The 14,940-nt window shown below is 40.4% G+C and overlaps 3 protein-coding genes across 4 annotated transcripts; 1 reads left to right on the top strand and 2 right to left on the bottom strand.

The window, feature by feature from the left end:
• Positions 1 to 1,334: 1,334 nt before the first annotated feature.
• Positions 1,335 to 2,787, bottom strand: LOC140790845 (transcription factor PCL1-like). Its single transcript, XM_073141137.1, has 2 exons — positions 1,898 to 2,787; positions 1,335 to 1,560 (listed from the first exon to the last, which is right to left on the bottom strand). Exons 1-2 carry the CDS (start codon positions 2,643 to 2,645, stop codon positions 1,556 to 1,558), a joined length of 753 nt encoding a protein of 250 aa, XP_072997238.1. The 5' UTR covers positions 2,646 to 2,787; the 3' UTR covers positions 1,335 to 1,555.
• Positions 2,788 to 3,688: 901 nt separating this feature from the next.
• Positions 3,689 to 7,366, bottom strand: LOC140790897 (uncharacterized). Of its 2 annotated transcripts, XM_073141209.1 has the most exons (6): positions 7,224 to 7,366; positions 6,978 to 7,120; positions 6,250 to 6,300; positions 4,990 to 5,211; positions 4,781 to 4,883; positions 3,689 to 4,444 (listed from the first exon to the last, which is right to left on the bottom strand). In XM_073141209.1, exons 1-6 carry the CDS (start codon positions 7,307 to 7,309, stop codon positions 3,925 to 3,927), a joined length of 1,125 nt encoding a protein of 374 aa, XP_072997310.1. In that variant the 5' UTR covers positions 7,310 to 7,366; the 3' UTR covers positions 3,689 to 3,924. The 2 variants fall into 2 exon arrangements, with proteins under 2 accessions (XP_072997310.1, XP_072997311.1); XM_073141210.1 differs by lacking the exon at positions 6,250 to 6,300.
• A 1,673-nt stretch (positions 7,367 to 9,039) lies between these two features.
• On the top strand, positions 9,040 to 13,275 carry LOC140790811 (probable E3 ubiquitin-protein ligase RHC2A). The gene is made up of 2 exons (XM_073141090.1): positions 9,040 to 10,585; positions 12,578 to 13,275. The coding sequence occupies exon 1, from the start codon at positions 9,391 to 9,393 to the stop codon at positions 10,534 to 10,536; it is 1,146 nt and encodes a 381-aa protein (XP_072997191.1). The 5' UTR covers positions 9,040 to 9,390; the 3' UTR covers positions 10,537 to 10,585; positions 12,578 to 13,275.
• The last annotated feature ends 1,665 nt before the right edge of the window (positions 13,276 to 14,940 follow it).

Raw genomic sequence — 14,940 nt, 5'->3', positions numbered from 1 at the left:
AAAGCCAAACTAGCACACATAGGGTGGTATCACCTTCAAATTATTGCAGTACCATCGTAATCACTCGAGCAGTCTCTGGAACTGTACCAGCACACTGTAACACAAAAGGGAATGTGTGTGAACCGTACTTGAGAGTCTCTCACCATTTTTTCCAACCTTCCGGTTGGCTTTAAAATTTAAATACGAATCTAGAAAAGTTCTACGATTCGACTAAAACAAAATCATTAAATCAGATAATAATTTTCAGCTAGATTTGATAAAACTCATCTAAATTTATATTTAAATTTTAAAATGGAGAAAAAATAGCGACATACTTAGTACGATCAAAAATTACGTCAAACTTTTACACTATCCAGCAGTATCCGCCTTGAAAACAGAAATGAGAATGTTATAATTTTAGAAAAGAAAAAACAGACAGTTTATTGAGAAGGCAAAAGCAAGGTCAAAGAATAGAACAGCATTTTTCTCATAAAGTAGTTCTTCCCTCTCAAGAAATCACTGAAATACAAAAACACCAAGTAACATACATATTCTTCCATATACCACCTGTTACAAATTTTGAAATTCAAATAACTTCCATGAAGCGTACTAAAATCTCATAACCCATAGCTTCAGGAATTGAAAACAGATAAAATGGACCAGAAAATCTTTAAATTAGTAAACTGAGACGCACTAATCAGGAAATAGGAATCAGCAAATCCTTTATCAGAGACACTTTGTGCAAATGATCATGAATCATTTTATGCCTATTTCACATTCTTCACCACCCAAGTATACATTATTCGACCTCCTAAATCCTAACAAAATCCTCCTTAGCTTTCTCGTGGTGTGAGCATTGTTGGAAGCAAATAAGCTTGCTGGCGTATCGAAATAGCAATATGAAGCCCCAGTGGGCAGCTACTGCAAGTAATGGTCCACAGGCAGATAAGTTTGTATAAGCAGCCATTATCAAGTGTTAACAGTGAAGTGCACTGACAGATTAGAAGGTAAAATCCTTCAACAATACAACATGTAGCACCTTAGGCCTTAAGAATTGCCACAGAAGAAACTATTCAACTTTCTTATATCTAAATATCTTGTATTCTCATATATATATATATATATATATATATATATTTGTCATATATCCCAGTCTGTGACTGCAAAAGCTTTCTTATAGAGGATTATCTAGAGAAAGATGGAGAGTAAAATATCAGGAAAGAAAACATCATTCAAGTATTAGGAAATTCAGCCCTTAAAAATGAAATGGATGACTTCCCGCTAATAATAAATTTAATGCAACACAAATATTAATGGCAACAAGCCTTAAATATAAATTAAAAAAAAGAAAGATAGAAAGGAAATCAGCATTTATTTCCAACAATCTGTGCAGTGCCTAAAAAGAATCAGGAGAAGCAAATTTTAGAATACCAAAATGCACGAAAAGTGGCATTGTTCTGTTTTATCCTTCATTTCCACGAGATACACACAGGCATGAGTAGGGATATCCCGATGATGTTTCAAACGCAGGAATTATAGATCTAATACATTACTATCTGAAGGATCTATCAAGACTTTATTCTGCATAGAAAAAGAAGAAAAAGTTCATTATTAGTCATAATAATAAAAATGAGAGTTTTAAAATATTTTTTTTAAAAAAAAAAAAGAATCTACTTAATAGCTCAAGCAAGAAGATAAAGAAGATGCATCATCAAGCAGCAATAACCTTGCTAGCAAACTGGTTAGAGTCTAACATATATAGCAGATGAAGAAGCAATCCACGCAACAGATCACAAAGTCCATTCCTTTTTGTATTATAATTTGAATCAGAAGAATTATTCCATCTCTTATTATCTATCATTCGACGGCCTAACATGAGGAGGATACGGAGCAATCGATCCAAATCCAATATACGCACCGCCGCCCTGTCCCTGGTGGTGGTAATTGTTCATCATCCCCATCCCCATCCCCATCCCCATCCCCATCTGGGGGTGAGGCCCGATCCCGTAGGCTTGCATTGGGATCATCGTTGGTACCGCGTAAGGCATCGCCATGGATACTTGCTGCTCGTGCAATCCCTGCATCGGCACCGGCGTCGACGCGAAGAGGTGATCGGAGGGCGACGCCTCCTCGTTCGACAACCCCTGCATCCTCTTCAGGTAAAGGCGGTACTTTTGGAGATGGCTCGCCACGTTCTCCCTCGTGAGCCCTTCCACGTTCATCAATTGCATGATCGTCTTCGGCACCGCGTTCTTGATCCCCAAATGGGCCACCACCTCAACGAATCGCTTGTGGAGCTGCGGCGTCCACACCAGCCGGGGCCGCTTTAGGGTTTTCGCCGAGCTGTCTTCTCCTCCTACGGCGGAGGAATCGGCGGCATCTTCAACGGTGGCTCCGGCAGCGGAGTTGGAGGGGTTTGGGGAGGAGTGGCGGCGGAGATTGACGAGGGTGTGGCGGGATGCGCGGTGGACTTCGCCGAGGGTCCGGGCCGGCTCTGGCGAGATGCGGAAGGCTGCGGCGATCTCCGGCGTGATTAAGGTCTGGGAGAGCGGGGTGAGGTCGTCGGCGTCGGGGAGACCGGATTCCCACTCGAGGACTCTTTCTTCCTCGTCGCAGTCGACCGAGACGAGGCGGTCGAGATCTCCGTCGCCGGAGTCATCCTCCATAATCCGGAGATCTAGGGTTACTGGGGCGTCAATTGAGAAGAAGAGGAGGGTAGTAAGTGCTAGTAGCGGCGGAGGCGGAGGCGGAGGTGGAGGTGGAGGTGGAGGTGGAGGTGGGTGAGATATTTGCAAGTCCGAAGGATATTTGTGTAAATAAAAAGGAAAAAGATCGGGGGTGGGGAAAGTAAAAAGTGCAGATGGAGGTGCCACGAATACGGGTGTCCGAATGTACACGTGGACCGGTCAGTAGGATATTTTTGATTCGCTTTTGCCCTTTTTCCAGGCCCTTCTTTTTCTCGTGGTTTAATAATTACAAGACTTCTGAGGGTGTTTTGCATCAAACTGCCATTACTTTTTTTTTACGTGACCGCTATGAGCGAGATTCGTTTTACTTTCCTTTCCTTTCTGGCGGTCTCAATCAAGTCGACTTTAGCTCTATTTGTTTAATTTAATTAAGAATTAGATACACGTAGACTTGTGGATATAAAAGATATTGGTTTGGTTTTCACGATTTAAAATTTATGTATTTCCTTTTTCTAATTACTAATTCTTAACTACTATTCTTTTATCCACCACCACATATCTCGTTTTTATATACGATATTTTTACTCCCCCGGTCAGTAGGATAAAATATTTTATCCCTTACTCAGTATCACAATATTATTATTGTCATTGTTGATGTGAGATATTTTCGTTTCTTCTGAAAACTTTTTTCATCACCTATTCCACTTCAACTCTGGAATAAGGATCCCTTATTCCACTTCCAAGGTGGCAAAAGAAAGTAGCTGTCCTTATCACACAAGTGAGGCTTGAATTACTAATCTTTTCAGACAACCCCGTGTAACGGTTATTTTCAGAGGTATCCAGCCATGCTGGCAGTAGTAAATCTTAGTTGCAGACTGGATACGACTTATATTCTCAGCATGGTGACAGCTGACTCGGTATTTAGAAATGCAAGCCTACAACGTCGGGAAAATGAAGCATACTCTTGTAATGTTGGAGAAATTTTTTAACTTTTACAACTCTACAATCAATAACATGGAACGTCTGAGTACCATTCAACTTTATTTTATTTTTTTTACTCTGAAGACCATATACAACAGGCTAGCACAAGATTTAACATAGGATATCGTGGACATATATGAACACAAAATGCACTACTGAACATATTTACCTCTAGCTATCTACGTCAAGACACAATCTATAGGAACAGCTATCCTCGATTCGGTACATGTAGAGCAACAACAACCAAAGCATTCTTTCATCGCCAGAGATTAGTTCATCAGTTGTCGCCTGGGTAGTCCGTCATTCCACCTGGAGGTCCAGGCCCTAACAGTAATGAATTCTGTTTCTTAGTTTCATTGGCTGGATTGGAAGTCCATGCACAAAGCGGTGGCTCGAAGAATTTGCCGGCAACATCAGGTGGTGGCTCGGATAAATCCTCTCCTGGAAGCACAAGGAGGCCTTCCTTGCGAAGTAAAGATGGCTCGTGGTAGCATGCACTCCACAGGGAATCCACAAGTTGCCTCTCTTCCCTGGCCGCAGCAAGATCACTGGGAGACATGGACTTGATGCTCTCCATACGGTTTCGCAGAAGTTGCCTAAGCTTACCTTCTTGAGCTAATAAAATCCTGCTTTCTTTCCGAGCAAGCTCCAAAAGACCCCCTAATGCAGCTTCTCTTACACCAGAGTCATTGCTTGAGACCAGATGCATCATCAGCCGGTGAAAACCTAGTTCCATGACAACACTACAATCTGAGCTGTCCTCCTGAAGTAGATACTGAATCAGACTTGCAGCCTTTCTGGCAGCAGAAAGAATTGTGCATGTTAGTACCACCCAAATATCACGGGGTTTTTTTTTGTTTTTTTTTTGAAATATCAACAATTCAACAGCATAAGAAAAGGATAATCAGTTTCATTCATCACAATTGGCATGAGATGAAATTATCCTATCTACAAACTAATAGAACATGCCATATGCTTGCATGCAGGGAAAATACATCAATAACACTTTGAAGAAGCATGAATATGTTAGCAGCTAATATGGTATTATAGATATTAGCAAAGAAAAAATTTCAACATTCAAGATATCAGATGATAATCTGATACTCGTCAAGCAGGAAATGAAAAGGCAAGACCTTTGACATTTGACACTGTCTGAACTCAATGCATCTCTTAATCCTGCATAACCATTTGCCAGACGAAATGCAGCAATTCCTGACTTATTGTTCCGAATTAAGGCTGAAAGTCAAGTAGGGAAATTGATCAACCTCAAGCACCAAGTCAGCATGAGCTAACATATTTAAGTCCTTGAGAACATCCTACTTGCATTACATTATATACTCACAGGAAATTGCACCAAGAGCTTCTGTACGAACAGTCATATCAGGATCTGAAGTAAAATTTGACAAGAGAGGCTCAAGTCCACCGGCTTCATTGACAAACTGTTGATTCCTAGCATTGTTATGCACAGTAACAGAGACAACTTCGGCAGCTTTGGCTCGAATACAAGCATTTGGTTTTCTTAGGTAGCTGAGAAGAGGAAGTAAGCCACCAACGAGGTGCAGGTCTTGTGTGTTTCAAAAGAAGTGAGAAAAAAAAATTAGGTACTAATGAATTCATTACTGTTCTGATCTAAACAACTCATCAATAAGATGAGAATAAGTAATTTTCTAATTGCCAAAAGTCAATGAGGGAAAGTTACACAGCTTACAACTAACACTAATACTTGTCAAATCAGAATAAAACAGGGGAATTCATGAAATACTATTTCTTTAGAGAGAGCCAACAGAATAGCTAAACAGCAAGGTAGTAATGTCAATCATTCTTTTAAATAATCAACAACAAAGATTTTACCCGTAATTACTTCAACTAACAGAAATACTACTACTGAAGTATCTTAGTTGATTACAACTATGAAGCAAGTTGGAAAGCTTGAAGAACAAAGCTGCTGCTGCGCGCTCAGGAAACCGTTATTACAGATATAAAGATAAATAGAAATAGGAATATTTCTTTCTTTCTTTATCTTTCTTTACTTGTTCAGTTATTTGTAACGGAGATCGTGGATCACGTGCAGTGAGAGCGTAAGAGAAGGAACAATGCTTTATCATAAGAAATTCAAAAGCAATTCGTTGATGCCTCCTGTTGAAACTATTCTAAAATCATTTCAATTTTCACGAAAGTGAACACTTGATTTGCATATCTACAGGAATCTCCAGATGCTACCTCTACATCATATATAGAAGAAAGCACTGCTTTCACAGAAAAGCCATGGTCAGTCTTTATTAGTAAAGAATGCCAGGAGGATGTATATTAGATCTCAATTACACCCAGAAATTGCAGACACTCAGAACTGAATTCCATTATGCTTATTCCTATGATTTAGTTTAGAAAAAAAAAAGCCTTTCCTAAAGATAAAATGATAAAATTTCTAACATAGAAGTCGTTAGAAGTGAAAATCTGAAAGATATAATTCTTTTCAGCAGACTGGGCTAACATATTGCAAGTACACCTAAAGTCATAAGGAATAAAATATATAAGTTCCTTGCTGTGATTTCCATATGTAGAGGATAAAAGAAGAAAGATATGCAGAAAAGCAAGAAAATACCATTTGCTGCATCAATAGGTTCAACAAGTTCTTTTAACTCGATCAACATATCTGCAACAATCAAGAAATGTTGACTTGAGTAGTTGAGCATCAATTGAACAGGAGATAATAGTCTTCAAGAACTTATTGCCTATGATTTATAAACTTCATTTATCACATATCTACAAAAGCTGTCTGTCAATTAAAATCAAGCTTTCAACTTTCCACAATACACCCGAAATGGACATATTTCAGTTTCAATCAGAAAGAATCCATAATAAGGTACACTACTCACATAAAAGTAAGTGCTCGTCTTTAAATCTAATTCTATAGTTAGGAAAAAAAAAACAATTCATACATACTACTGAATTCTTGAACCTCTCAAATTTCACACTGAAAAGAATAAAAAATTCGTTTCTGAAATGAAACAGAACCGTACAACTATTCTTCACAAAAAGAGAAACTCTAACATTTTGACTATCTATCCTTTGTCTCTGAAATGAAACAGAACCATGATACTATTTTAAAGAATTTTACAACAAAAAGACCAAAAAAAAGTTCCGACATAAGCAATATAACATCATGACTGATTCCTATCACTTTAAGGTGACCGGAAGAAAAAAAGTAAAGAATCTATCTTTGTCTCGTTTATAAATTTACTACATCAGTTTCCAGTTAGTCACTCTACTCTTCATTCGAATCTTTGCAGTAGAGGCTAAAAAGAGGGAACAAGTAATCCATGAAACTACCTTCGATATCGGAAGGAGTAATCCCTTGCGCCTCCAAAACATCCTCCGGAGTTCTCATCACCAAAGCGATCTCTTTCATCCGATTCACGACGTTAACGGTCCGGGCTTGCATGGCTTCTATGAACCATCTCCTGCGCTCCTCGCTATGACCCAAAAGGAGGATAGCAACAAAAGATCACTATCCAAGCTTATCGAATCCATGCGGATATTGCAAGAAGAACCCAAGAAATCTAAAGAGAGGAATACCTGACTGGGCAAGGAGGGCGAGTGCCATCTGCATAGGAGAGGCTCCATTTGAGCAATCCGGCCCATTTCAACCCGTAGCCCGCCATTCTCAATTCCTATTCTTATTCCCGTCGGAATAGCGAATAGTTAGTTATCCAACGAGGGGGGGAATAGGGGTGCGAGAATAGTTTAAAACAGATAGAAACAGTTAAGGATAACGCTGGAGTCTTCTTGAAGGTTTTGCGGGCAACATCTAGGCTAGGCTCCGACCCATTTCCTATCGGATTTTAAAGCGGATTCGTACGCGATAACCCAAAAACCACAAACCCGACTCTGAATTAAAGAATCAAATGGTAAAGAACAATTTGTGTATATTTACAGCAAATTCAGGAGCACAGAGAGAAGAACCTAGACAGGAAGGAACCAAGAGGTTGGATTTTTGTACTACATGCATGATTCATGCACCCTAAGTTTATCTACCAGTTACACTTTCATTTATTATTCAGATGATTAGGTACAAATATTCTCCGGTGCATGTAAATTAAATCACATGACTCAAAAAGGTGGACGATTAATTCATTGTCTTTAAAGAATAAGAGAATCTATATATCTTACATCGTTCCACTGTACCAAGTCATTGTTATTATATATCTTATATCGTTCCACTGTACCAAGGCATTGTTCAAGAGCCAATGCATCGCATCAGAACCTTAAACGGAGAACAGAACAAACCACAATAGATCGAATAAACGAAGCAATCACCCGTTCATATTTTGACTAAGCTTAGCACTCAGGTTATGGAGATGGAGTGCCTCGTAGTGAGCATCTTCACACGTGTCATCGTCGTGGTCCCACGTGCAGTCAACTATCTCTTGTCTCAAAGGGTAAAAGAAAGAAAAAAGAAAAAAGAAAAAAGAAAAAAGAAAAAAGAAAAAAGAAAAAGAAAAGCCTCATGCATAAAAGGAGTGGGGGGGAACAAAAGAAGAATAAAAAATTAAAGAGAAAAATAAAAGAATACTCCTTTTTGGAATGGTGAGAGATAGCTAGTGGAGGGCAGAACCCCGGCATCTCCTAAAGCAAAACGTACGTCTCCTTCACCTTCCGACGAAAGGAATCCGGTAGTGGATCTTCTGCAGGTCCCGATTTCAAGTACTCGCTTCGAAATCCAGTTAGAAATTGGCAAATAATCGATTGTAGTAGCTTCTGGCTGCTGGTATTGTAGACGATCCCATTCATCAGTCTGGCACCGTTCCAAAGGCTGCGACGCCTCTTTCGCCCATTAAGGTGGCTTTATCCTATGCATTATGATAATCATGCAACCTGCACCGGAATAGGGACTCGCAATTACACTAGTTGTAAGGGTCTCTTCGAGAGTGACCACCTAATGTGGTGCGGTTTTGGGTGTGTCTGGAAACTGCGTTTTGGTGGAGCTGTACCCGCAATTAACTTTATATTTTATAGTTTTTGTGCTGACATGTCCGGAGGAGTTAGAGCCGCAAAACCCGCGCCAGGCTGTCCGAACACGACACCAGGAAAATCTAGCACATTTACCATTCTATCCTTCATGATCTTAAGGAAGCTTTGCATTCGAACAGTGTAAGCTCAAATCTAATTTTAAGATTATGTTTGTTCATTTTTTATAAAGAGATGAGGTACAATGCTAGGATTGGAGTGGGAGATCTGTTAATGATTAGGGGCATTACGGTAATTCGAAATGAGGACTTCGCCGTCTTAGGGCGAAGACCGGCACAAGATCAACCCGCCGCCGATGCGGCTCGGCTTAGATTCTAGTACTCCAGTTTGACCGCACTTGGACTAGTTCGCGCCGCCAAAGCTAACGCCGTTTACTTCAACCAATGCGAACCCTCCACGTGGACGCATCGTTAACGCCATTCGCGTCTAAAATACGCCATGCTTGCGCACGCGGTTCAGCCGCTGTGGATTAAGACCCCCTTCCCCATCTCGCCTCCCTCTCCATCCATCGTCGCCCCAAATTTCTCACCGGATCTTGGGGTTTCGTCTCTTCTTCGATAGGGGGAAAAGGAATTCGTTGGAAATTTTGGAAAGATCTTTGTCGGTGATCGGATTGTTCGAACAAATCGGGCAAGAAAAATCGGAGTTTTCTGTACCTTTTCCAGATCTATTCGCCAATTTGGGTGGGAAGAAAGCTTGAGTTTTTAGGGTCTCGATGTCGTCGTCTTCTCCACCGATGGCGACGGCGTCGTCGTACTGGTGCTACAACTGCAGCCGTTTCGTTAGGGTTTCGCCCCGGGACGTCATCGTGTGCCCCGAATGCGATGGCGGCTTCCTCGAGGAGGTGGACGTCACCCCTCGCCCAACCACGGTCTCCACCGACCTCCGTCGCCGCCGTATTCCTGTCACCGCAGGTGGAGCCACCTCTCCTCTGGCCCCTTACACCACCGGCCTCAGGCTTAGCCGAAACCGGACCGCTGCTGGCGAGCGATCGCCTTTCAATCCGGTCATCGTCCTCCGCAGCCCCTCTAATGGCGGTGGTGGACGTGCCGCGGATCGCGACGCCGCAGGTAGCTTTGAGCTCTACTACGACGACGGCGCCGGATCGGGTCTCCGCCCTTTGCCTGAGAGCATGTCGGAATTCTTGATGGGGTCGGGATTCGAACGGCTTCTCGACCAACTCGCGCAGTTCGAGATCAACGGACTCGGGGCAGCAAGAGGATGTGAGCAGCCCCCGGCTTCAAAGGCCGCTATTGAGTCGATGCCGACTATAGAGATCGCTGCCGACCACATCGGCATGGACTTCCACTGTGCCGTCTGCAAGGAGCCTTTCATGCTCGGGATGGAGACCAGGGAGATGCCCTGCAAACACTTATACCACCAAGATTGCATTTTGCCATGGCTCTCACTCAGGAACTCATGTCCAGTTTGCCGCCACGAGATGCCAACAGACGAAGGTCGGAGAGGTGCAGCGGAATTGGACGTTGATGGGCAGGGAGCTGTGGATGGGAACGAGGAGGAGACCGTGGGATTAACTATTTGGAGGCTTCCCGGCGGTGGATTTGCAGTTGGGAGGTTCTCGGGAGGGAGGAGAGCAGGGGAAAGGGAGCTTCCGGTTGTTTACACAGAGATGGATGGTGGGTTTAACGATAGCGGTGTGCCGAGGAGGATCTCGTGGACATCTAGAGGGAGTCGATCAAGGGAGAGGGGTGGGATTGGTGGTGTTTTTCGCCATCTATTTGCTTGTTTTAGGCAGTTGCCATCTTCTTCCTCTTCTTCTAGGTCGAGATCGTTATCCAGGTCGGCATCTTCACTCAGGCCCTTGATAAGTTCAGTTTTTAGCAGGACTTCACGAAGGTGAAACGTGGATTAGGCGAAAAATGAAAATTCCATTTCCATTTTATGTTCAGGTCTCTATCAGTCCTTGACTTGTTACTGTTCTTTTATCTCATGTAAGAAAGGAAAATGGAGGCTGTGTACAAGATGAATCTCTTTTTTGTTCATTTCCTGAATTTCTACTGTAAATAGAACAGACCCGAAAAGAAGAGGCATTATCCCAAATTGTATTCATTAATAAGAACTTCTTTAGGAACCTTTTCAAGTTACTTGTGAAAGATAATGATGAAGCTTTAGTTCTGCAATGGACCTTTTGTTTAGGATGATACTTGTCTTATTGTAAGTTCTTTTTTTCTTTCAGAGTTTCATATGATTCATCGTATACTTATGTGCCCATTCAGATTGTGTTATACATTTCATGCAATCCTTCTCATATTTACTGAAGTTTCTCTTATTTCCACTACTTGTGTTCTATCTATGGATCAATTTAGATGAACAGACTTCTTTTCTCCCTTTGCATGTACATAGATTTCCTTCATCCATGCCAGGAATCTTGGTGATTTTGTTAATCACTATAACGGATCACTTATTACACGTGCTGTAATAGAGTTGGGGCATAGAGATTCTCAACCATGCCAGGAATCTTGGCGATTTTGTTCTGTTTGCCATTGTTGTTGGTATTCGTGAAATACTTGCATAGCTTAGCCATGTACATTGGTGGGAACACAAACTTCAAGTGTCTCAGAGTTAGATAAGAGGTGCATAAATACCACATAGCTAGATTTTTCAACCAGTCACAGATATAAATAAAGTTCCTACATCACTTTGTGTTTAAGAGAATTCTTGATCACCAAATCCATAACTCATGGAAGTCTGCAATATGATTTCGATCTCAAAATATATAGCACGTACAATTAAACGGGACCATCTAAAATATCATTCTTGACATGATTATCTCATGGTTATGTTCATTGATTTTTCTTCTACTTAATCATATCTAGCTCCTATTTCTCTGTAGGATAACTTCAATGTTCTGTTGGGTATTGGAGTTATCTGATCATTTCTCTTTTTTGCTGGTAGATAGTGTGTTTTCCTGTCAGGTGGTTGAACTACATCAGCCAACTGCATTAATCATTTAGGAGTTGTTTTATATTTTCTTGTTTAGTTGGAATGTTATTTTAGCATTCTTGTTCCTAGTTACTTTGGATGTCTGGTTCAAGATATTAAGAATTTGTTTTCCACCCTGGTAATGATCAATTATTGCCTTCTATAATACCAGTTTAACTTATAAATGTTGTAGGAGTTATAATTTTCAGAATGTTTTTTTTCCTGTTTGTGGTACCATCAATTCAGTACAGACAACTTATTCTTATAATTTCTGTATAGATTTGGTTTGTCTAATATATGTGTTGTGACTGCCTTATTGGCATTTTTCTTGCCTTAGCAATAAAGCAACATAAAACCATACCATGTATGTGGAAGTATTCTTTTCACAAAATATAGGTAAACTTACAAAATAATTTGAGTTAGAAATTTCATATGACTGAGAAAAGTTCATAGTGGTACTCATGCCTATCCTGTGTAATCTGCTGCATAACTAGAAATCCAATCTATTCATTGGATCTACCATGTGATAAAATTAATATCTACCAACAATCTTTAGTTGAAAGAAATTACTTTATGCAGCAAAGTTCAGTTGAACATGCATCAAGACACCTAGGGAAGTAGGTTCAGACTTGATCCTTTCCATCATGTGCAAGTTCACTTATATTTGTGTTCCAAAAAGGCGAGTTGATTCTTGTAAAATTCTAGATCAATGGTCAGTATAGAAAGGCTACCATTGGGCTAATAAGTTGGTAGTGAATCACTTTCTGTTAGAAAGATTTAGGTGATTCCAACCAAAGTGAATATTACTAAATGCAACTTTGCGAATTCGCCCACATGCTCTTTATTCTGGGCTTTGTATCTCAATTTAATTGTTTTGCTAATACTCTCTTCTTACTCTTACAAATAGCGTATCTTTCATAATCTCTAACAGTTTTATCTTATTCTTCTGATGCCCATAGGACGGTTACAGAATCGGTAGCACTGTAGCGGGAGGATATTACCGACAAAGAGGTGGTCCAACTTCTTAAATGGTTATGCACAGACATGCTTGTTGGTTTATGGATGTACTATTCATTATTATTGCTGGTGGAGTAGTCCTAAGCTCTGGATTATCTGAAGACAAATCAGGAAGGATCTGACGAAAACTTAATGCAACTAAATCCCAGCAGCTTCATTATCCATTACTTGGAAGTTGGAAACTCCAGTGCTTCAAAAATTATATGTTGCTGATGGTTGCTTAACAGATTCTGGATGGATTGCGCAAATCATAAACATTAGAAGTCTCAATGTGTGATTGTAATAATAGTTTCTGCGGTACTCTATCAGTGAACCGAGGTTGCAGTGGTCCTGCCATGGCCTTAATGAAGTACCTGATTCTGCATATGATCTGATGCCTTGTAGCTCCAAAATTTATTAATTTCTTGTGCCCTTCAGTTTGGTTGATCTCTTTATTACTCACTTTGACAAGCTGGAAGACACTTTGTTTTGTCTAAATCTTCTATGATCTCAGGAGGAGTCATTTCCTATCCTTGTTGTTTTAAAGGTACCTACACAAGCAGAAGAAGTGGATTTAGCTTCTTGGAATGTGATGAAAAATGGTAGTGGCAGTTATAGTACTCAAATTAAGAAGTATTTTGTGTTACAGTTTACCATCTGACCATCTGAATTAATTGTTTCTGTCTCTGGTTTTTTGGGCTTTAGAGTAAACCATCAGATGATTTTTTTCTCTCTCTCTGTCTTCACTCCTTGAGAGCTATAATTCACCAGAATGTAACTTGTGGATGTCATCAGAATAAAAGGCAAGGACTTTATTCTATGAGTCTACTTAAATACCTACTCTTAAATCAATTAGATAGGTCTGAAATCCATGTCTGAAGAATCTAGACTTGGACCAAACTCATCTCCCTCTCGTGGATTTGAAATGATAGATACCATATGTCCCAATGCATTGCATTGCATGGATCCGAGCTCTCGACTCTCTTTTTGGTGGCAAAGCGATCACAGACGTGTTAACCACCAATTGGTGCAACTATGCATGCACACATCATCAATGAGGTAGACAACTGAGATTCTTTTTTTTTTTCCCCTCCCTTTCAGCTTCGGTTGTGTCTGATCATCATTCATTGGAAGGAAAAAAAAGAAAACTTTTTCACTTTTCTTCTGTTTCAACGTGCTGTGTGGGGATATCAATCCATCCCATCACATTCTTGCCAATGCTGAAGGCCAACTGCAGTATATATTGAAGTAGTGGCAACTTTATATAATATATAATTCTTACATAGTTAAGAATGTTGAAAGTATGTGGCAGATCTCAAAACACTCGAGAAAAGTAGTTTCTTTTGCTCTATGTAGCAGAAGACAGGCAACCGACATCCTCGAAGTGAACCTTTTTAACCTTGTAATGAGACAAAGCTTAGTTATTACAAAAGGAGTTAATAAAAGTTATCGTTTCAGCCCCCACAAAGATACAAGTCCGTAGGAATTAACGCAACTCTTGAATGCCCATCGCATGGTGCATCCAATACAGCGAACATCTCTAAACTAACTCCACATGGGAGGTGATGTTTTATAGTCCACTTACAGAGGACTGGAATGTGGCGTCTGTTCCAACTTTAATTGATTTTATTATATTTTGTGAATGCTCCACGATTCTCCGTGTTTTCCGGAGTTGTATTATGCCACTCTCTCGTTTGTACATACATTGAAGAATTAGCTATCTCTCTCTCTGTTCAAAATTTTGGGATTATTAATGGTAACGTTGTGTTTTCCCAAATCTAATAGAGCCAGCTGCAATGCATGTACAATTGATTATAATATATCGTTGGTAGAAACGTGGGTCCCTTGGAGGGATGGTTGACAATATCGATAATGAGGACTCTGTTGGAGATTGATTGGGTTTAGGGTTTAGGGTTTTAGATTAAGGGGCATATGTTTTTATCGTCTAAAAATGGCCCACTGAGATTGCCAATGTCGCTAAACTGGAAAATGGAAGCCTTGCCCAGATTCAGATGCAGTGCGAGACAGCTTTACCGTGATCTCGAGTTGCACTAGTAACACCAGACAGTGGAGCCACGAATGGGACTTTGACACATGGTTTTTATAGCTTCGTACAATTAAGGTTTGGCATGGCACATGAGTGTACATGGGAGTAATGGGGAGTCATCAGTCATATGCCTTGTTGTTGTTGTTGTTGTTGTTGTTAAGGATGCCTTGCTTCTGGCATGGAGATTTTTGATGCCCATCACCATCCAATCTTCTTCTTCTTCTTTTTATTATTATTATTTTTATTTTATTTTTCACTGCAAGGTCATCACTTGGTATT

The sequence above is a fragment of the Typha latifolia genome, chromosome 6 (genome assembly GCF_019914945.1).
Source record: "Typha latifolia isolate L0001 chromosome 6, TyphaL0001v2, whole genome shotgun sequence".
Lineage (NCBI taxonomy): Eukaryota > Viridiplantae > Streptophyta > Magnoliopsida > Poales > Typhaceae > Typha > Typha latifolia.
This window is presented reverse-complemented; position numbering and strand designations above follow the sequence as displayed.